The sequence below is a fragment of the Podarcis melisellensis genome (genome assembly GCF_964234715.1).
Source record: "Podarcis melisellensis genome assembly, chromosome: 7".
Taxonomy (NCBI): domain Eukaryota; kingdom Metazoa; phylum Chordata; class Lepidosauria; order Squamata; family Lacertidae; genus Podarcis; species Podarcis melisellensis.
This window is the reverse complement of record NC_138539.1, coordinates 50975843-50999716: the sequence shown is the minus strand read 5'-3', so window position 1 is coordinate 50999716 and position 23874 is coordinate 50975843. Positions and strand designations below refer to the sequence as shown.

Below are 23874 nucleotides of genomic sequence, written 5' to 3'. Positions count from 1 at the left end.
ACAACTTTATTAAAATACACACATGTGACTGGCATTGGCTTAGGCATTGGTATCAAACTATATCTGGCTCCTGCCCCACCCTGCAGGAAGTCTGGAAGGGTAAACAACCAGCAGGGGGATCTCCGTCAGTGTATATTCACTGGTGCTCACCCCTGGGGTTTCTGGGGGTCCTGGCCCTAGCCCCTCTCCAGGCTTCGGACGAGATCCAGACCCCCAGATTCCTTTAATGGAATACCCTATTCATTGGAGGGGCAGGTGATGGCCACACCTCCCCTCCCCACATTCCCCTAAACCAATGCCTAACTGCCAAACCTTACAAAGTTGTGACTATTGCAAAGAGGCAGGCAAAAACCAAGTGGCCACAGCCAATCTGCCACATTGGAAAAAAAATCCTACCTGGCCCCCATTCCAAAAACAGGCAACCAACCGAAGTCCAAAGCAAGGCCGAACACGACCTAATTAACGGGTGGGTGGGTGTTCAGCAGCGCAAAGCAAAAGGAGGTCCCTATGTCGTGCTGCCAAATACATACCCCCAACTCCCAACTTTGCCACGCTGCTAATTGGATAAAGGCCATTGGCATAACTGTGGCACCACTGGCTTGGAGCGGGGCAAGCCCTGACCACAAGCTGGTTAGGGAAGAGTTTCAGGGCCGAGCACAACATGGACCCTCTGTTAGGAGGATCCAACTTACCTTAAAAGTAAAAAGAGATTATTTGTTAATGTGGCTTACATCTGTTCAATCCAATGTAGGAGAGTCCATTTGTAAAATTTCTAATAAAAATCACTTCCATAGAAATTTTGTTTAGTGTTTATCAAGATTCTGGAAGGAAAGCTGCATTTAGTAAAGTGATTGCATCCTCTTTTTGCCTTTATTGTGACTTTTGGGTGCTCTTGAACTTTTTGATTTACCCTCTGGCAATGGGTCTCTCTCTATATGTAAGTCCTTGGGACTATCATATGAAAACATAACTTGGTAATAAAAACTAAATGTAAAAGGAGATTGATTTTTCCATAACTCTATCCATCATGCTTACCAGACACTTTAAATAGATTTCCATTATACTTTTCATGTCAGTGCTCCACACCTTCCACAAACCCAGGCATCAGCTGCACAATAGCTGACTTTTTCTTACACAAACCAAGTCCAGTGCACTCCTAGAGTTGGATTCATTGGTCTGTAAAACACTTCAAAACAGGATGTGCATGAAAGGAACTCAATAAAATGAAAGTCTAATCCTTTGATAGCCATCAGATGTAACAGAATAATACCAGTAAATTGTGTGTTACATTTACATGAATTTACACTCCCTCTCTTCAGCTCTCAGAGCAAACTATAAAAGCCTGGGCAATATGATCAGATTAAAACCTGACAAAACAAAGATCTTTTTTAATTAGCTCCACACTGTACTTTAACTGATTTATTATTCCCTGTCATTTCTATAGTTCTTAAAGTGCAAAGTAATTATGCCATTCACCTACACAACACACACATGTAAGACTCCCATTTTATAAATTATGCTGGTTGCTAAGATTCTCATTTGATAGATGCAGGGTTTAGGCTGACAGAATGTCTTTCCCAAGTCCTTGTGCAGCAGAACTTTGAATTAACATCCAAACAACCTGTAGAGTATTTATCGCTTATAAACTGCTCCTAAGGTTCAAACTACATGCGGGGTCACAAACTTGGATCTGCCTAAGTGGCAGAGTGTGTGATTTAAAGTACCAAGTGGAGAAATGGGTGAGACAGAGTGAAGGAACATGCACACAAAACACACCATTTTACTATGTACTTTCCTTTCCCAGGTTACTTTTTTTCTAGTAAAATGTCTCATATCTGACCAGAACGAGGGTAAAAATGACTCTGGGGTGGACTAAATTATCACTTGCCCTTTCCTTTAACATGATCAAGGTAGGTTTGAGTCTGCTGTTATTTGGAGACACCTGTCTTTGGCTCTCTAGTCCATTCTGGGATAAGACTTGCTGCAGTAAAGCATAAACGTTCAGGACAGAGCAGTTGTCAGTTTGCAAATAAATCCTATTGCTTTGAGTTGTGCTTACTTCCAAACAAGGGTGCCAGAATGGCGGCAATATATCCAGCAATATAAAAGGGGACCAAATTTATCTTAGACGCTACAGCAGAATTAATCTGACTCAGTCAGAATTACCACAACCTGGTTCTGACCTAAAGAAGATTGAAACGTTCTGCTTCAAATGTGTTTGTAGAAAAGTAAGTAAGCAAGCCGAGCAACATTTGTTATTGTGTATTATATGTAGGGCTGAGCCAGAAGGGAGTCTCTCTCTCGCTCTCGCTCTCTCTCTCTCTTTCTCTCTCTCTCTCTCACACACACACACACACACACAACTTTGCTAGAATTGGAAGAAGTAATACACTTTCATCATTTGTTCAGGATAAATAAAAAAAGTTTCATTTTTGATCCCTGATAGTTTGTGATCCCTGACTGTTTAGGATTGTGCAAATGATTTGTACAGTGAGCATTGCTTAAATGACCTTCATTTGCCCTTAGGGATGTCAGACAATAACCCAAAAAGGTTGGCTGCCTAGTATTTTGGCATTCAATACATGATCCCAGATGGCTTGGATTACTTGCACTGGAATGAAATGTGTGTGTGGGGGGGAGAGATATGGGCAGCAAATAAGCTGCAAAGTGGAATGCTGAGGTGAATGTTTTGATTAGCCAATAAAAAGGGAACACAGATTATGTGGGGCATTGGTCCTCAAACCATGGCTTTCAAGCTGAAAAAGAAACATGAGGGACACCTGTTGTTGTTGCTGCTGTTGCTGTTACCAGTCACATTTTATAACTGTTTGATTTCAGGGCCAATTTAAGCATTATGTTATTGCTCTGTAAAGCTACCAATGGCTTGTAAGCAGTTTGTGTGCCCAGGCTGAGACCCCCTGACCCCATGCGACACTTGGGTGGAATAATGACTCGTGACAACGTGTTATGGGATTAAAATTGGCCGCAACTTTATAAAACTTTCAGATGTTGGAAGACCTTGGCTTTGGCACTGGGTGTTTATCCCTCCCAGTCCCCGTCCGGGGATCTGGGGCACATCAGGGTTAACCAATCTGTCTGGGGATTGGGCTGGCTTTGGAAGACGTATGTTTAAGCAGAGAGGCCCCCCCCCCATTTCACCGCAACACAGGGGAGTGCACTGACAACCTTTCAGCGTATGGCCAGTGAATCCCCTCAACACAACCCCTTTAATGGGGACCCTGGGATTGCCACCACGGGGGGGGGGGCGGCGGCGTGTATGTCACCGCTTCACACACACACCATTTAGGGAAGATAGATTAAAGGATTCCGGCCAAGGCCTAAAACTGCCAAAGTTGTGACATTTTGCTACGGGGAAGGCAAAACCTGCCAATGCAGAGGAAATTCCTTCCCGATCCTTTAACGGGAACCATTGTAAGACTGCAGCAGCGCTCGCATACCTGTAAAGAAGAAGCCAACCTGCAATAAAAGGCCTAAATGAAGGGAGGATAGGGTGGGTGAAGCTCTGGAGCCGACTGAGAGCTCCCAGGTAGGCTCCACCCTTTTTTATGCTTAAAGAGCGGACCCTGCCCTCACTTGGTCCGCTCCCCTGGCTCCGTCTCCCCAGTCGTGATTGGTTATTTGAACTGAGGTTTGGCGGGAACCTCAAGGTTCGCGACTTGGGGAGGTGGTCAAGGAGTGCTCTGCCAGAAGTCACATAGGATCAGGGGCACTGGGCGCGGGCACACAAAAGGTGTCCTCCGTTTGATGTGGAGAGCGGTCATTATTGGAAGAACTGCTTACATCCATATGTACCTGACCAAACTTGTTTATCACCATATGTTGCTAGTTTACTAGTGAAAATGATTCAGTTTGTAAGTAACATGGATCAAGCCTTCTTCGTGGTGGCTCTGTTTTGCCAGAGTGCCCTCCACTCTCTCCATTGCCTTTTACGGTTTTCGTAAAAACTTTTTTAAAAAATTAGTTTGCATTGGGATGATTTTGTAGTTGTTTCATCTAATAACTGGTTTATCTGCTGCTGTATTTTAATCATTCTTACTGCTATTTCAGATCTTGTACTTTTATGTACAGTGTATTTTTTAAAAACCCAGCTTGAAGACAGTATTCAATGTTCACACACCCTTGGAGAGCATGAAATCCATGAAAATGTTTTTTTTATAAAAGCATTTATATATTATCCTCTCAAAAAATATCAGGGTGGTGCATATCAGTACAAAAACCTTTAAAAAACCCCTTTAGAAGTATTACGGAAGAATCATTAAAATGAGTGGCTACTAAATAATTCTTTTAATAACCAACAAAAGAAAATAATACCAACAATAATAGTAATGTATCCCTGCTATCTCGTGGACATTACAGTTGCTTTGCATGAAGGAAGAATAATATTTTTTTTCTGAGGGTGAGATACTATGCTTACTTGTATCTTTCTGAAATAATACTGTCCTCTCTAATACATATTTATTCTGGCACAAATACCTGCAATTTGTGTATCATCTGTGAATTGACTTTGATGCAGCAATTTACTTGACCATTTACTTATTAGCTCGTAAAGTGGATGAATGTGTATTTTGCACTTTGAAACAGAGATAGCAAGGCAATACATATTTGCCCAGCACTTAGCATAAAATAAAATAGTCAGCAATTACAGTCAAAGTGAAAGCTACTTACTTGACATTAGTTCTCTATAAAAGAGAGATAATGCTACAAATGTCAGGAAAAATAACAGCTTGAATATAATTCAACCATTTTTTAAAAAATATATAACTAGGGAGGCATTCTGTATAAATTAAAACAATATTGATAATCTATATGTAGTGGATCAAGAAAAAAAGAAACAATAAGTGAAAAGTCTTGGAAAATGTCAGCAGAGACCACTTGTTTTATTTACATCCACTTCTAGACCATGGCAAATTTGATCCCTAATTGTGAAATTCCTACCTGTTTTTATGTAGGAAGATGAGAATGAAGATAATATTTTATAAGACAAGCAAGGGTCCATATGAACAAGTGGAACATGAAACAAAATGCTGCAGACTGAAGTGCTATTATTCAGAGCAGGGATAGATTTAGGGGAGTGTAACCAGTTTGGTCACTGTAGGGGATGTCACAACCATTTTTGCCATTCCACTGTTCTTCCCCTTTTGGGGATTTCCCCCTCCTGCACACCTTAGTGTTTTTCTAAAGATCGCTATTGCTCTTGTTTTTCTGCAAGGTTTGGAATTTCCCCCAGACCTGCTAATACCACTCTCTTGTGTGTGGATGTTGCATCTTTGGCTATTGGAAGATCTACACATTGCAACTGGCTTCACTAAGACTTTATAGGATTTGCCAGAAGACAACAAGCCATTTAAGGAGGGTGCTCATTTGAATATGTGAGGGGCAACTGGAGTCCTATGGCTTCGGGCCAAGTTTCCTCACCCACCCTGCCCCCAGTGTGAACGTACCTTCTGGCCCTGCCGCCAGTGGCTTTGCATTTAGGTTTAGTGAGGAAGGGACCCTACAGAGATTCTGTTCTGAGAACCCTTAACAGCAGGCTTCCTCAAACTCAGCCCTCCAGAAGTTTTTGGCCTACAACTCCCATGACCCCTAGCTAGCAGGACCAGTGGTTAGGGATGGTGGGAACTGTACTCTCAAAACACCTGGAGGGACAAGTATAAGGAAGCCTGCTTAACAGGTTCCCCAAAAGGTGTGGGAGCTGTATTCATCTAAAGCATGGGTTGGCAAACTAAGCCCCTCCGGTCAGATCAGCCCAATTGCCTCCTAGATCCAGGCAGCCAGCAGAGTGCACATGCACAGTGGTTTTTGTGACTCAGCCAGGCTTGGGGGTCAAAAGTGAGACGGGCGGCTGCTCAAGACAAGTCCCTTCTCTGTCTATCACATGCGCACAGCAATCTTTTCTTCCGGGGTGGAGGGTGGGGAAGAGGGGAAAGGAGCCACAGTTCAGATTTCCACCATGGAGCTGCCAGTGACTGACCTCAGAAAGGGCAGTTGTGGCAGCAGGGGCTCGGAGGCGTCTCAGGAGCGATGCCTGCCAGTGTCTGTAGTGGCAGTGCTCCCTACCGGAGGAAGCGGGGAGCACCTGGGCAGCTGCACTCCAAAACAATTATGCGCTCTGCTGAGGAGGCCGCTCATTATCTACACAGTGCAAGCCATGGAAAGGTAAATAGCCGCCGCCTCATCTTCCCTCACATGGGGAAAAGAACGTTTTAGCTTGAGCAGCACCAGCCTGACTTAGCATGGCCAATGGCTTTTCTCTTCACCCACGCATCCACACATGCTCTCCAGGGCTGACAGGAATGACATGCTTACGTCAACATGAAATAATAACTGTCAACACGAAAAATGCAAAGGAAGCAGCATGGGTGTATGAGGCACCCCCCCAAAAAAAATAACATTTGGGCAATGTGGGGGTTGGTCCCAATAAGGGTTTTTACGAAAAATGTGGGCCACAATCATGGCAACATATAGTCTAGCCCCCCACAAGGTCTGAGGGACATGCTACAATAATCTGATTGGTGGAACCTCGGGGCCACAGGATGGCATCTGATAATTGTTTGTGACAGTATATTGGCAGCCATCTTGTATTTAAAGAAGTTCTTATGTGGGGTTGATTAAAAGAGATGGATAGATCATTCTGTTTCTGATTTGTGTCAGTTTCACATGTGTTAATATTTCTGTTCCATTCCATTTTTGCATCCATCTGCATTAAAATACAAAAACAAACCATGAATGTATTGTTTCAGAGTATATCAGTTTCTGTTTTAACCTAAAGTATATATTCTGTACACATTTTGGTATGTTCTTTGAGCTGTGAAGTATAATGCAAAATTTGAAGTGCAAGAAAATGGCAGTTTGAGCCTGAGATGTGAATCAAGTAAAAATCTTCAAGTCAAATGAAATCCTTGAACATCACTAACCATCCTTGAAAAGAAAAATGAAGTGTGTTTGAAGCTCCCATGTAATACTAATGAAAAGGAGACAGCTCAGATGAACAGGGCTTTTTTCAGTGAAAATCAGCCACTGACAAATCAGCAAAACAGACCCTGGCAGAGACAGAAGGAATAAGAAGTCAAAGCCCTCTACAACTATTCAGCTTGACCATGCAAGGATGAAGACAAGGGGCACATGCACCACACTTGCCCACAGAAACCTCCCCTGCATTTTTTGCCTTCCAATGAGATGACATAATGCCTAAGAAGGGTTCAAGTTCCTGTTGGAGTAGTGCACAGCTTCTCTTCCCAGTTTGGAAATTCATTTTGTGTGGTAGCTACTGATTTTATCTTTACCTTTGGCTCCGGTGCTGAGAAAGAAAGTGGAAAATGAAAAGTGGGGAAGTGAGAGGATCACCCACTGAAAAATGTATGTGCAAGGCTGGAGAATGATTTTTCTCTCAATACCCATGAAGTTTATATACTCTTCTCTCCTTCCCTTCCAACTGGTAGAGAAGGTTAGTAGTGTTAAGGATGGAATGGGGAAGAAATTGGATTACTCATCTGAAATGAATGCCAGATTTGCTACAAATTGTGATGGGAAAGAGTTTGCATTTTAACACAGACATACCTTATTTGCATTTACGAACCAAAGCACAACTTTAAAATGTGCAGTTCTTTGAATTTTGTGATGATCTTTTCCAACCAGGAAATGTGCACACACACACATATATACTGTGCTCAAAATAGCATATATTTCTGGAAAATATATACTGCATGATAAAATGTGCATATTAGGAATGAACACTAAAATGCTGGCAATTTTTTTTATGAAGACTCCTTATAAAAAAGAAATGCATTATGCCTAGCTGCATAAATGTGGCAATTTGATCCCAAGACTGGAAAAATATGAAACTGAAAGAAACTGTAGTTGACCATTTCCTCCATCCCTTGCCACATTAATTTCAAGGCCTTCTGGTTGTATCAGGCAGACTTCAAGCTGTAAAGATTCAGTTTGCTTTCAAGGTTTTTAGGAGGTAGAGCTGCTTCCATTCAAAGGCTGACCTAAGGCACTTTGCTGCTGCCTAAGGTTGAGCATTAAAATCCTCATCCCCGAGTCAAGATGCAGAATATCTAGTCAAGTTACGCTGGAAGATCCCCACCATCTATGGCAGTACAAATATAATCATGATAAAGGCTGTAACCAACAATTTGCTCCCCATTCATGATAGCCAATGCAGCTGCCTGAAGCAGTTGCTTCACTATGTCTAATGCTAGGGCTGACCCTTCTCTGAAGCCTGGATTTTTACTCAAACCAATTTCATTTTTAAACAACGACCAGGCAAGTTAACCAGTTAGTAGTCTTCCCCACTGACTTGTAGATTGTTACAGTTTTCAGATTAATGAGCCTTGATATGACACAATTCTTGGCAATTAGATTTCAGCACAATCAATAAACCAACCCATGCAAGCTTTCCAAAGTAATATCCAACTATGTTACCTTTGTTTTAACATAAAGCATGAAGTCATATTAGACCCTGGTCCAGAAACAATTAGTGCACTGTTTTATTTTTATTTTTAAAGGAGATGATGGTTTAACTACTGAACTGCCGTCTATCAGGTAGTTTCGGACCAAAGTAGAAACGATGTGGGAGATCATTAATTGTCTTAAATTTACACTCCTCTGAATCTTGTGAGACAATTCTCTAACCAAATAAATGCTTACAAAAATGCACATATTCAGGGGAAATTGTTCACAAAACCCCATATATTACAGAAAATAATATACCATGCATGTTAGAGGAAATGGCTTGTAAAAATGTATTTGTCATGCAAAATTGCTTTCGGAAATGTGCACAGGGAAAATTTGCATTAAACTGCTGGTGAATTTTCAAGAGGATTTTTTTTTAAATGCAAACTGATGCAGAACACTTAACTTGAGTCTTGAAAAATGAGAAACTGGGTGGGGTGGATGACACTGACAGATGGTCCATTCTTAAACCGCACCCACTATTGTTTCTGAAGGGGAAGAGGGAGCAAGGGGAGTTTGCCTGCCCAATTTGTCCATGAGTATTCTGCCACCATGGAGTTGTATCTAATGTAAAGTTAAGTCATTACAAGGAGCTGCTGCTACTGCTTGAAGAGTCAGCTGACAACTTGTAGTAGCTAGAGTTAGAGGACCTGCTGTTGCAATCCTGTTATGATTAGATCAGTAACTTAGGGTGTCATAGGTGTAATGTGAAACAGTTTGTTTTTATGTCAGGTTGATGCAGAAGCTTGCATCTCATCCTAAGAACTAAAGCAGCAGATGATAGAATCAGGCTGTTATCAATGAAAATAAACATTTAAAAATCATTTCTTTAAAAAACTCTATTAGCCCATCATTGCATTGAACTATGGTTGTGCCATAATCATAATCACAAAGTAATTTCTGTGGCTGTCTGTTGGCTTCTCTGACCCTGTACTTGGCAAGGCTGGGTTTTTAAGCCCCAATTAGCCATTAAACAGCATTTTAGAAGACTTACCCTCTTAATGAAAGAAATGAACTGGTAGTGCATTGAAATGGCAAGATAATGTGGAGCTGAAATAGCAAGATAAAAAATGTTGTCACTGATAATGTACGATTTGCCCAATGGTATCAACCGATAATGGTAACAAATATTTACTCTTAGCAAGCAGAGCAACTGTTCATTATAACAACTGCAACATGGCTTGTTTATTTGAGGTGATGGAATCTATGATTTCTGAATGCAAAGACGCTAATTTTGACTCTGTTTTCCTGCAAATGACAATCTGGTTCAATAGGTTTGGAAATTTAGGCTATTTTGTTTCTTTGAAAACACAACCAAGGGTTCCCATAATCAATCTGTTACTATCTCAAAGAATCAACAATTCAGCACATGAACTTGTCACAATCTTGCGGTCACGGCAACTATAATACATCACTTGAGTGATGCCTATGATGTTTGTGGGCTGGAAGGAAATAGGTTTTTGTATTGAAGGATGTGTTCAAATATAGAATGATATACTTTTCACCTTGGAGAACAAAGGAAGGGCAGAATACTTTATACATTATTCCTTTTTTCCCCCCTTATGGAAACTTTATTTAACCTTTGCATTTTCAATTCCAGAAGCCATTTGCATTAGCCCACGACTTTAGTGCTTATCTCCTCCCAATCAATACAAAATCAAGTGGCATAATTGTAGGACATTAGAAAATCAACAAGCTCAACAGGCTTGTGTTAAGTGATGTGTATTTGCTGCTGCAGCTAATACATTTCCTGCCCTTCAGAGACAAGGCAGGGGGATTTCAACCTTACTAATTGAATGGAATGTCTTGCACGCAATTTTGTTGCATTGCTTTCAAAGGCAGCCAATAATATTTGGTGCTAAGCATATTGTTTGCCATTGTTTGCTTTTAGGTTATTCAGACCATCAGTGCAGTGGACAAAGACAATTCTGTGGAGGACCATCATTTCTTCTACTATTTGAATGAGGAGGCCACAAACAGTTCTGGTTTTGCAGTCAAAGATAATCAAAGTAGGTATTGTGTGCACAGCCCTTGAAATATTTCTGCGAAGAATTAATGCTCAATTTGCCACTTTAATTATGAAACTTTCACTAGACCTGTTCAAACATTCACCTTCATGTGTTCTCAGAAATTGTGGAAGGAGGAACTAGTTGTACATACCCTGTTTGTGTGGACTGCACCCTTAGATCTTGAATCTAAAGATGGAATTTTCATGTGTTCATTTGAATGAACTCAGAATGAACTTAGAAAGCCCCTAGAAGCCTTTATGCAGCTGGAAACCCTGAGCAATTGTGGTTCCTGTTCACACAGAAAATTCTAAGCATGTTCAGCTGAATGTGCAAAGTTTCTCCCTGCTGACCTTCCCACTCAGTTGCAATAGTAAGAGCCAGTGTGGTGTAGTGGTTAAAAGCAGTAGACTTGTAATCTGGTGAACTGGGTTTGTGTCTCCACTCCTCCACATGCAGCTGCTGGGTGACCTTGGGCTAGTCACACTTCTTTGAAGTCTCTCAGCCCCACTCACCTCACAGAGTGTTTGTTGTGGGAGGGAGGAAGGGAAAGGAGATTGTTAGGCACTTTGAGACTCCTTTGGGTAGTGATAAAGTGGGATATCAAATCCAAACTCTTCTCTTCTTCTACAATCGAGGGTGGAGATTTTATTCACATGTAGACACTGGGGGTGGGGGCAGTGCATGTGGTCCTCTCTCCATATGTTCTGAGAACTCTTGAAAGCTAACATCTGAGCAAGTCTATTGTTCATCTGGTAAATAGTACAAATTGTGGTGTATAGCTGAGAATCACTGTGGGCCACACAACGGCTTAATTTTCAGGATTTAGAATGCCAGGCTCAACTCAGAGCTCAGCTATGAACATCAAAGATGTCATTCTCTTTTATTACCTCACAGGAATATTAATGAGATTAATTTGCTGTCTGTAAATTTCTTGCTGATATGGCTGGATAGTTATCCAATGAATAAAAACATACCACATACATAATTATATCCTAGTGTTTAGAACCTGGGCTGGTGTCTTCATCTAAAATGAATCTGCAGCATACTCTCACAGTTGATTATGTCAAAGTTGTCAGGAACAGTCCCTTTCAGTCATCCTGGTTTTGGTTTTACACCTGGATAATCAAGTGGTGTCTGTGCTTTGCTGTCCCTTTGGTCAGCTGAGGCTGCTGTACCAGCAGTGCACATACCTTAGGAATTAAACCTGGTCTGTGTAATGCACTCCACATGGTATTACCTCTGTAGCTGTTGGTGAATACTAGCAAATAGGGTCACTTTGCACCAATACATCTGAACTATGTACCAGTTTGCTTACAGGCACAATTCGTAGAGATGGTGTTTACCGTTAAAGTCCTAAACAGCTTAGCCCAAGACAATTTAGGGAGCATCGCATCCCTTATTATCCTGCCCATTTCCTTTGATTAGAAGAAGTGTCTCATCTGGTAGAGGCATAGTCAGTGAGGATACAGCCTTCTCCAGACTGGTCCCATAATATGAAAAACCAATGAAGTGTAGTGCAATACTGTCCCACCCCACACTTGCTGCTTTTTGCAAGGCATCAAAGAAAGTTTTATTCTAGCAGTCTTTTAATTTTTGAAATAGGCAACACTTTTATTATTTTTTTAAAAAAAACAACAACTGATGATGCTGTCTCTTTGAGGTTTTTAATGAAATTATAATTTTTATATGTTGCAAACTGTCCTGAGAGATGTATTTACACTAGAAGTATGGTGTATAAACACACTAAAAACAACACCTCTCTCTCTCTCTCTCTCTCTCTCTCTCTCTCTCACACACACACACACACACACACACACATATATTAAAATGAATAAGGATGTTTGTGATCATTGGTTATTTCATGTGTTGAGCAGAATAACTATAGAGTGTTGGAGCCATTTCCTTTTTAAAAATGTGTTTTTACTGAGCTGTTGTAAAGCACAATACTGAAGACAGCATACTCAACAGTCAGGCACACATTCCACAAGACACAAATCTTAAATACTTGTCGTCAGGCCAGGAAAGCATTGCTTTAAGAATTCCGCTATGTCTGCTGTTTCTGAAACCTTTATTAGGCAGTGATCTCATGATGTCATCCCCTCCCCAATTTAGCTATTTATAATTGAGCTACAGCTAATAAGCAAAAATTAATCTGGCATGCTTGGCTTTTATCTAATTATAAGAATGCAAATAAAATAACTCATAGATCAAAGAAATATTCTATTTAAGGTGCAGGAAGTTGATAAGTTATTGCTTCCAAGATTTTTCAGTTCCTGAATTCCTCCACCAAATGTGGAAGAAATTGGGTTTGTATTTATGGCATATCTATCATTTATCTTCTGGCAAATTAATTACACCTCTTTTCCATATCTTAATGATAAAATATAGTGCTGCTTTTTGCTGAATGGGACATAGATCCCCACAAGCATTTCTACTATCATATTCAGTCTCCTCTTTTTCTTACTGTGTAGCTTGAGACCATTATAGGAGTTCTGCTGGATCAGAGCAAAGGCACATCCAGTCAAACATTCTGCTCACAGGAGGCAACCATATGCTTATAGGAAGCCTGCAAGCAGGACCTGAGTACAACAGTGTTCTTCTCAGTTGTGATTCCTAGGAACTGATACTCAGAGGCATATTGCCTCAAACAGTGGAGACAGAACACAGCCAACATGGCCGGTAACCATTGATGGCCTCCAACTCTATGAATTTTTCTACAGTTCTTTTAAAGTTGGTTGTTATCACTACCTCTTGGAGGAGCTAATACAATAGTTTCACTATGCAACTTTCTTTTGTCTGTCTTGAATCTTTCCAACATTCAGCTTCAATGGGTGGCCCTGAGTTCTACTATTAGAAAAACTTCTCTTGGCCTGCTTCTCCACACCATTACCTTAAGCCTTCCACACCCTGCTTGATCTTACCATCTGCAAGTCTCCTATCAAGGGTGGGTATATTTGCCCCCACCCAGGGACAGAATATTTTGTCCCTAATAACATTTGTGTTTAATTCTTGCCAGCTGTAGTCACCTAAGTCTGTGTCCTACCAGAGTCACTATTCTTGGTGTAAAAAAAAAAAAGTCTATTAAGCACTTACTCAAATAAGCAACTATCTGGGCAGTTGTAGCAGATTGTTAGGAATTGTTGACTTCTGATTTAGAGGGGGTGGGGGAGATGACTAAGGACTAAGGTGATGCTGAATTTCATGAGGTTTCTCCTCAGGGGTCCTTCTCTGCAGCAAAAGAAACTGCATTCTGACTTAGAAAGCCTATAGAGAAGTAGCAAGGCAGATTGCAGCCTCTTCTATGCCAATAGTCCAGGGCACTGGGAGACTGCACACAGTTCAGTAGCAACATCTTTAGCTTGGTGGGGTTGGTGGGAATGGTAGGGTTGTTTATAGAAAGTAAGAATAGCATGAGGAGAAAGAGGAGATGTTCCTCATCTTATAGTTGTTTGTTGTTTAGTTGTTTAGTCGTGTCCGACTCTTCGTGACCCCATGGACCAGAGCACTCCAGGCACTCCTGATTTCCTCTGCCTCCCACAGTTTGGTCAAACTCATGTTAGTAGCTTCGAGAACAGTGGCCAACCATCTTGTTCTCTGTCGTCCCCTTCGCCTTGTGCCCTCCATCTTTCCCAACATCAGGGTCTTTTCCAGGGAGTCTTCTCTTCTCATGAGGTGATCTCACAGTACTAGGAGTCAACCAATAAAATTGATTCAAAAGGAAGCACCGCTTCATACAATACATAACAAAATGTGCAGAATCAATGGTGAAATGGTACACTATGACTACTAGCTTTGACAACGTTGCAAAATGTTAGATAAAATTAAGGATAGGGTGAACAGTAGCTGTTAGCCAGGACAAGTGGGCTCTACAACAAACTGTTGCAGAGTGCAGAGCTCCTGTTGTATAAAGTTCAGCCTTGCCCAACCCAGTGCCCTCCACATGTTTTGGACTCCAATTTCCATCAGGCCCAGCCAGCATAGCCACTGGTCAGAAATGATGGGGATTATAATCAGCAGCGGAGCAAATGCCTAGGGAGGCGTGCATACCCTATACCCAGGGGTGGGGCCAGCCGCCCATGAGGGCAGGGCAAGTGGGAGCAGGGCACTCCACGGGGCCTCCAAGGTGTCTACCTTCCTCCTCACCCAACAGCTGAGGAGGAGGTGGTGGGCAGACCTTTTGGGGCAGTGCGGAGCCTGTGGGCGCCCAAGCCACTGCATCACTCACAGGAGAGATGTGTGGCTCAGGCACACTGCAGGCCCCCCAGTGAGTGCCGCCTGGCATTTTGTCACCCCCTCAGTGGTGACAACTGGGGTGGTCAGCCCCTACCACACCCCTTTCCTCCACCCTGATTATAATCAAACAACACCTGGAGGGCACATGGTTGGGGAGGCTGATGTAGATGACATTTAAGTAGAACTTCCAAGTTCAGGGACAGTAAATAACTGAGGGTGGCCTAGTGCCTTCATGCTCTTCTTGATTGTCCCTGATAAATATGGACTGGCTATCGCTGAAAACAGGAAGCTGGATTAGGTAGTAGGATACTAAATTCTTTCCCTCTTATGTAGAGCACCGCTGGCAGATTCTTATTTCAGCAGCTCTTTCACAGATCTGCAGATATAGTGCTCTGAAATAATAAAAAACCCTCAGAACAAAATCTCAAAAGCCAATTTTATCTCTTAATAATTGCTTTCTAAATATGGCAGATTGTAGGAGTAATAACTTCCCCATTATCTCTTAAACTGCCAAACACTGGTAGTATTAGAAAAGGGAAGAGCGTGCAAGGGAGAGAGCAGGTTTTTAAAATGAAGTGAAGATTTAATATTAATAAAAGCTTCTGCTTTGTATTTAGTTCTGCTAAAACACAGTTAAAGACAAAGGCACAGTTCACAATTATTTAACTTTGTTTCTTGTTCCCCCATTACACTGTTTTCATCGATAGACAGATGACATCATATGAATGACTTTTCTGTGCTGCGATGTTATGCAGCATTTGTATTGATCCCTTAGGCTGAGAAAGAATCGTAAAGGGGGGACACCAATCGAAACTAATCTGAGGGGAAAACCTAAGTTCAACAGCTGATGAAATTGCAGGAAAGGAGACCACTTAAAGGCAGCCTTCTGAGACTTAGAAGAAGAGCTATTTCAAATTCAACTAAAGTATACATTGCTCATATTGACTTTGCTAATTATTTGAATGTTCTGGCTAGGTGAATAAATCAATACAGCTAAGTTTTGGAAAGTTCACTGTATTCTGAATAAGAAATTGCTTGGTTCAGATGCTGCCTGGCCCACAAAATATGTGGCCTTAGACTAACCACTGCCTCTCAGCCTCATACCACCCAGGTGCACATAATACGAGTCTACCTTATTGAGTTAGTACTGCAAGGGTTGCTGAGATTATGTAGGGATTATGATGATAGCGGTGCATCTGAACTATTCAGATTTTAGCCAATGTGCAGCATAATCCTAAACACACTTATGAGGAGGCAAGCTCCACTGATCTGAGTGGGACTACCATATTTTTTGCTCTATAAGACGCACCAGACCACATGGTGCACCTAGTTTTTGGAGGAGGAAAACAAGAAGAAAAAAACATTCTGAATTTCAGAAGCCAGAAGCAATCCCTCTTGCTGTTCTGACTTCTGGGATAGCTGCGCAGCCTGCATTCACTCCATAAGACGCACCAACATTTCCCCTTACTTTTTAGGAGGGAAAAAGTGAGTCTTATAGAGCAAAAAATACGGTAAATTGTCCCCTTAGCATCATGATTTCCAACTTTCCTTCCCTCACACCTCTTTATCTGCACAAAATATGGCACAGTGTTTCTCATAAATAAGATATTCTAACTGAACGTGAATTGTTGGACTTGGAAACCCATAAGCAATGTCATGAAACAAAATCATCTTTTTTGTTATTATTTTTTAAAGATAATACTGCTAGAATTATCACCACACGAGGGGGATTTCATCGTCGAGAACAGTTTATTTTTACCTTACCAATCCTAATTGCTGACAACGGAAGTCCACCCCTCACCGGCACAAACACTTTGACAGTCACTGTGTGCGATTGTGACCACGAACCTAGTCTCCAGTCATGCAGATATGGAGCAATGCTCTTCTCAATGGGCATCAGTGTACAAGCTTTAGTTGCTGTTGTAGCTTGCCTACTAATAATATTAGGTAAGAAAAACAATCCTTTCTTCATTTCATATTATGTCTTCTTGGTTCCATGGATTTGTTGCCCAGAACATGGTCTGTATTACCCAAATTAAAACCTGACAGAACTCATATATGAGTCAATGGCACCCTTTTTTTAGACAGAGGACCATACAGTGGTACCTCAGGTTTTGAATGTCTCCGTTGATTAACATTTCAGTTTTTGAATGCCGTATACCCAGAAGTAAATGCTTCAGTTTTTGAACACACCTCAGAAGTTGAATGTGCCACGCAGCACCCGCTGAGTGCAAGATCCTGAGGCCTAGCTGTTGGCTATTGAGTTTTTGGTTTTCGAACATTTCAGAAACTTCCGGAACAGATTACGTTAAAAAACCGAGGTACCACTGTATTCACTTCTGGGCAATCTCCTTAGAGCAAGATGCCAGTGGTGGACAAGGCCAGAGGCAAAAATAGCCCAGAGGAATGAATGTAACTTTTATCATTGTATAATAGGCTAGTTTCTACACACATGCACAGAAATACATCCTCACTATCCTTGTCCAGACAAGGAAGAGAAATGATTAGAGTTAAAGAATGCATTATAGCCAGACAGCTGGTGTACAAAGTAGAACCAGTGAGGGGTGTGGGCTGATGAGATAACGCATAGCCTGGGGAGAGTTCCAAGGTCCAGATAGACGTGCCTGGAGGACTACACTTGACTCCCAGCCCTGAGTTTCCCTTACCCTAATTTCCAACACCTTCATGGTGATTATATCCTGGACGCAACCTGTGCTTTTGTATCTGTGATAGTACTCACTGGTACAGGGTGCCATCATCACTTTCCTTTGCTACGATGACAACGATTTTGTGCTGGTGCTTATAGCACTTTTATCAAGATAAGAGTACCAACACCTCATTTTTTTAAAAAACTAAAAAAGCACCAGACACAAAACCCCATTTACAATAACTCATAGACCCCATTTATCTACCCCAGTTCTATACACATATATGTGCTCATAATACTAGCATGCTCATGATCCACACTCTTCCTATCTCACCCATGAAACCAGAGTCTATAAAACTGGTCATACTGCAGTAGCATCAAGATTAGTAAAAATGTGTGTATGTGTGTGAATTTCTCAAGTATTTCACCAGCACCACGCTTTTATTTGTTTGCTTGGCAGTTTTTATTCTAGCAATTGTGGCCTTGAAGCAGCAGACAAAGCAATCTCTATTTCACAAGAAAGGAGGAGAAGCGTTCAGAGAAAACATTGTGAAGTATGACGACGAAGGAGGTGGGGAGCAGGACACGGAGGCTTTTGATATTTCAGCCCTGAGGAACCAAACTGTCCTCAGAGAACACAAACCTCGAAGAAATATCACAACACAGATCCAGAGCCTTTACAGGCAATCTCTGCAGGTTGGCCCCGAGAGTGCTGTTTTCCGGGAATTCATTACAATGAAGTTAGAAGAAGCCAACTCTGATCCCGATGTTCCTCCTTATGATTCCCTTCAGATATATGCTTTTGAAGGTACTGGGTCAGTGGCTGGATCGCTTAGCTCCCTGGGATCAAGTTCTTCCGAACAGGATGAAAGTTATGACTATGTTCCTGAACTGGGATCTCGCTTCAAGTATGTAAGAAGCCCCTGGGGCTCTGCAAAGAGGGCAAAGCCATAGGCACTGCTAATTGTGACATTATGGGAAAGTCCAGCAGACATGACTGTGGCAATAGTTACAAAAGACTGCAACTCTCTTATTGTATCAAAGAAAGTTGGAAATATCAACACAGATGGCAAAGCTAAGCCGTTTTGAAATACAGCACAAGTCTTATTATTTAAATTGTATTTTTGGCATATGGTTGTTAGAAATATATTTGTGTACTGGCAGGATCTTGCAGAAACGATGCTAGAATAAAGGCTACCCACCTTCCCTTCAAAAATGGAAGATTCTGATATAAGCAAATTGTGAGTTGGTGCACCTGTTGTTGAGACATTATTTTCTGTGCACAGGGATATTGCATTTGAAAAGACATCCTTGCTTAAAATGATCATCTCAGATTATCAGTATGTGCTATTTTTTCCTCTTCAGAAAAAGACATTCAACATTACAAGTACAGAAAAACTTAATTTTCTTTCAGTATTCTGTGCAATTTAAGCTTTTCAGCTATTTACAAAATTCTGCTGGCTACAATTTAATAATCACATTCAAAAATGTATATGTCTTTCATACAGTATGGAATTTTGTACAGTTTATAGTGAATACAGAAACACCTGAAATCTTGGAGAGAAAGAAAAAAAAACCAATGTGTTTCACTGCCAATTCTAGAATTATCTAGAGAAATCTGAAACTCGGTTGTGACAGACATTTTATTTTTCACATTTTTCTCTCTCTGATACTTTCACCTACATTTCCTCAGACAAATTAATAGGTGCACATAATTTGTGATTTGTCTTTGTTGTGGCTGTACATATACTTTACTCTCAGCAAAAGTATTTATTTTGAAATAGCAAATTGAAATAAACCTAATTTATCTGCGTTAAAACATAGATCTCTGTAACAGCCGATATCTATTCATAATTAAGTGTGACTTCTTGTTAAACTCCTAATTAATTTTCTCACTGGTAGAACCTGAAAAAGTAAAAATATAGCAGGTTCAAGTGTGAATCAATATTCAACTTAACTATGGTAATCAAGCATGTTGCAAAAAACCAAATACTATTCACATCTGGGCATTTCCCCTTTTTATTAAGAGCTTAAAAAATGACTGATTTCCCAGCACAGATTTATTTTTTTTATTATGGAATATAAAATTAGCTGCAGCACTCAATTTTATTGTCACAGTATTAAAGATCTTTAAAATGCTAAGCTGGTGGACATAAAACTTTATGTATAACATTAGATAATAAGATAGTAAAACACTTTAATGTTAATCCAGCTCTTCAGAAAATGATCCCATTCCATTTCATCTTTCAGGAATAGAGTCAGTCTTCCAAATTAAATTCCCCTGCTGTATTTTTGTTTGCACAATCTACAGCCAGTATAAAATTGGCTCAGAACTATTATTCTCTGTCACTTTATCCATCTGGCTGATCAGCACAAAATGTAGTGATCTAAAAGGCATCAAATGCATTCAAATGGCATCCGGTGCAAAGAGAGCACTGCCTCTTATTTATTTACCATGTTTCTATTAGGTGTTTATTTTATGGCCTCCGCATCGTTTAATCAATTGAAACATTTCAATACCCGAAAGCTGGCATTGTGATAAGGAAAACAAGTCCATCAGCTACTTTGTTTTTAAGAACAAAAGCAAAAGAAACACCAGACAGGAAATCTCAAATGGATTACTATTGAGGCAAAAATGGAGAAGCAAAAAGCAAACGGAATTGCAAATATCAGTGTTTGTACTATTATACTTGCTTGTTAGACAGAAACAGAAACCTGAAGAGTATAGGCTAAGTGGAAAGCTGCTGGTAAAGGGACAATTTGCCTGCCATCTTAACTATAGTGTAGTAGAATTGGTAAGAGACAATATTGGTAATTTAATTCAATCTTTATTTAAAACAAAATAACCTTCACTTAAAGCGTCTCTGACAGTTTTGTACCCAGGCTTCCTCTACAAATCCTCCACAGCCCTTTTCCGCCAATTTGTTCTATAGCTTGAGTTTCTTAGGGCCAAAATTATTTGTTCTGTGACTGGATCTCACCAACTAATGTTCTAGAACTTTCCTGAAGGCTGTGTAGGGTTTTGTTTTGTTTTCTCTTTTGCCGGGGGTAGAGGAGAATGAATATTCATGTGAAGGTGGAGAGAGAGAGAGAGAGAGAGAGAGAGAGAGAGAGAGAGAGAGGGGGATCTTTCCACCCACATAATTTCTTCTCCTGTAAAGCATATGCAGGGAGCAAGAGATATGAGCTATTATGCATCCCTCTTTTTGACTAACAACGGTGTGAGGAAGTCATTTGGATAAGGAAAGTATTCAACTCTCCTTCCCCATACTGCAGTCCTGACCTAAATCCTTTTCTCAATAGTTCCTATTTGAATAATAGAACTGCATAGGTACAGTAAGAGGTAAAAGTAAAGGGACCCCTGACCATTAGGTCCAGTCGTGACCGATCCTGGGGTTGCGGCGCTCATCTCGCTTTATTGGCCGAGGGAGCCGGCGTACAGCTTCCGGGTCATGTGACCAGCATGACTAAGCCACTTCTGGCAAACCAGAGCAGCGCAGAGAAACGTCATTTACCTTCCTGCCAGAGGGGTACCTATTTATCTACTTGCACTTTGACGTGCTTTCGAACTGCTAGGTTGGCAGGAGCAGGGACCAAGCAACGGGAGCTCATCCCGTCGTGGGGATTCGAACCGCCAACCTTCTAATCGGGAAGTCCTAGGCTCTGTGGTTTAACCCACAGCGCCATCCACGTCCCTATAGGTACAGTACATCTAGCCATATGTCACCTATGTCAGGGGTGAATATCCTCTGACCCTCAGGTATGTCCAACTGATCTGATGAAGAAGAAAAAAGCTCAACAACTATGAAGAAGTCTCCCCCCCCAAAAAAAAAAGCTTAGCCACTCTGGTCAATCCAATGGGTAGATCACTGCCATTATTTATAGTGGGAGTAGATCACAGTCTCTTGGAGGTTGGATGTGGCATAGATGATGTTTGACTACAGCTTCCATGATAACTGACCATCGGTCATGCTGATTAGGGCTGATGGGAGTTGGAGTACAACAAAATCTGGAGAGCCTCAGTTAGCCACCTCTGCTGTCCATAATATCTACTGCAGTCCCCAGACAGGACAGTTCACCAGCAACTTTAGGTCAATTCACCCAGTCCGGAGATACTAAAGAGGTAAGTTTAAGTACTGGGTAGCCACAGACTCAATCTTTGCCCCACAATGAAAGTTGCTTAGTTGCTTAAAAGGTTTCAGGGATTTCTTACTCTCTCAGCCTAATCTACCGCATTTGGTTGTTATAATAATGAAATGAAATTTTATATACAGCGGTACCTTAGGTTAATAACTTAATTCGTTCTGGAGGTCCATTCTTAACCTGAAACTGTTCTTAACCTGAGGCACCACTTTAGCTAATGGGACCTCCCGCTGCCACCGCATGATTTCTGTTCTCATCCTGAAGTAAAGTTCTTAACCTGAGGTACTACTTCTGGTTAGGCAGAGTTTGTAACCTGAAGCGTCTGTAACCTGAAGCATCTGTAACCCGAAGTACCACTGTATGTGTGTGTAAAGTTAAAGGGACCCCTGACCATTACGTCCAGTCGCGAACAATTCTGGGGTTGCAGCGCTCATCTCGCTTTATTGGCCGAGGGAGCTGGCGTACAGCTTCCAGGTTATGTGGCCAGCATGACAAAGCCGCTTCTGGCAAACCAGAGCAGCGCATGGAAATGCCATTTACCTTCCCACCGGAGCGGTACCTATTTACTTGCACTTTGTGCTTTCGAGCTGCTAGGTTGGCAGGAACAGGGACCGAGCAACAGGAGCTCACCCTGTCATGGGGATTCAAACCACTGATCTTCTGATCAACAATCCCTAGGCTCTGTGCTTTAACCCACAGTTCCACCCACATCCCATATATATATATATATATATATATATATATATATATATATGTGTGTGTGTGTGTGTGTGTGTGTGTGTGTGTGTGTGTGGTGTGTGTGTGTGTGTGTGGCTTGAGGACATTTTCTGGGCTGTCTTGGAAAGCCAGAATGTAGGACATAACAGCATGTGTACACCTTCTGCCTTTAGGGATCTGATGAAATATGAAATTCAGTGGATTTGATATTTGAAAGCACAGGCTATGCTGTTCTCCCTTTAGCTGGAGGATATAGAATAACAGCACACAAAACTCCATATAACATGGTACTTTGAGTTTTCAGGGCATGCGTCCTCTTTTATGTGGAGGTGTCAAAGTAAAAGCAATGGACACTACAGTTTGAGAGTTTCCTTACTACACTTCGTTAAATTACTTTTATGTGGTGTAGCACCAAGGAGTTCCTGAAGTTTTACAGATCTCCTTAAAAGTGAAGAATGAAACTTTGTCTCAGAGATACATAACTGGGAGTGAACGTGGCTATGAAAACTAAATATAGTTCTTCAATGCGCTTATTGGCAGAGACACGCAAGGATACCTGTGAGCACATGATAATCACCCACATTCCTCTCTCTTAAGTAAAGGAGGCTTTGTTCTTATTTCTTATAACAATAAGAGATCCATCTGTCATCCCACTTGATGTCCACATATTCAGTGAAATAGCTGAGACTGAGTGCATACAGTCAACATGTATGCATACAATCTAAATATTGAGGCCCTCCAGTTGATAAAAAATCCAGCACGGTCAGAATTCCTGATCACATGTAGCCTCTGTACAATTACAGCTCTATATGCATAGCTAACCCCTTTCAGACTAGGGAATGGATGAATAAATCTTTCAATACATTTTCAGCCCTTTTTCTGTGCCAATTGTAATTATTATTTTTAAGTCCATATGAAAATGTCCATATGAAAACATGTATTCCAATGATATGCTTTCTCAAAGAAATAGATTTCTAAATGTGTTTTATCTAAAACTTAATTTAAAAATGTGTATATACTCTCTCTCTCTATCTCTCTCTGTGTGTGTGTGTGTGTGTGTGTGTCAAAAACTGTGATTGAAATGCAATGTTTGGGAAGGGCGAAAGCCAATGGATAACTAATTCAATTCTGTACATTAATCCAGGTGGCTCGAATTAGCTCCCTTGATGCCAGAATTCACAAAGAATCCAGTTCCACAAACATCCCTATTTCAGATGTCCTATTAAACACTCCTTTTCTAACACAAGCTCTAGTACTCCTGTGTTCATGAACTGCACGTGCTGGATGCACAATTAACAAACCAGTTGTTTGCCATTAATATTGAATTGGTTATGTTATTTAAAGGCAGTCCAGCTCAATGTAGCCATGAAGACTGCATTCAGACAGGGGTTTATTGTGTTATTTTAATGGATACAAACTGTCCCAATTGCTAACGTTCCTTTTAAACAGCAGCACCCATTGCCTTATACAGCTGTGGCTATTTGACTGTTATACCATCATGGCATGCTAAATTTCATTTACACTAGTTGACATGGTATAGCACCAGACCCCCAAAATGTCCCTATTTTCCAGGGACAATCCTGGATTTACAGAAGCTGTCCCGGTTTCCTATTTGATTCTGGAATGTCCTGCTTTTCCTAAGGATAC

At 41.1% G+C, this 23874-nt stretch overlaps 1 protein-coding gene across 5 annotated transcripts in view; it reads left to right on the top strand.

Moving 5' to 3' along the window:
- Nucleotides 1–19509, top strand: part of LOC309374372 (cadherin-19-like) — a 61735-nt gene extending 42226 nt beyond the window's left edge. For all 5 annotated transcript variants that reach the window (XM_081919203.1, XM_081919200.1, XM_081919202.1 and 2 more), the window contains 3 exons: nt 10370–10487; nt 16416–16667; nt 17828–19509. In XM_081919203.1, the coding sequence (XP_081775329.1) occupies nt 10370–10487; nt 16416–16667; nt 17828–18321 (864 nt within the window). In that variant the 3' untranslated portion in view covers nt 18322–19509. The remainder of the gene's footprint in view (nt 1–10369; nt 10488–16415; nt 16668–17827) is intronic.
- Nucleotides 19510–23874: the final 4365 nt, after the last annotated feature.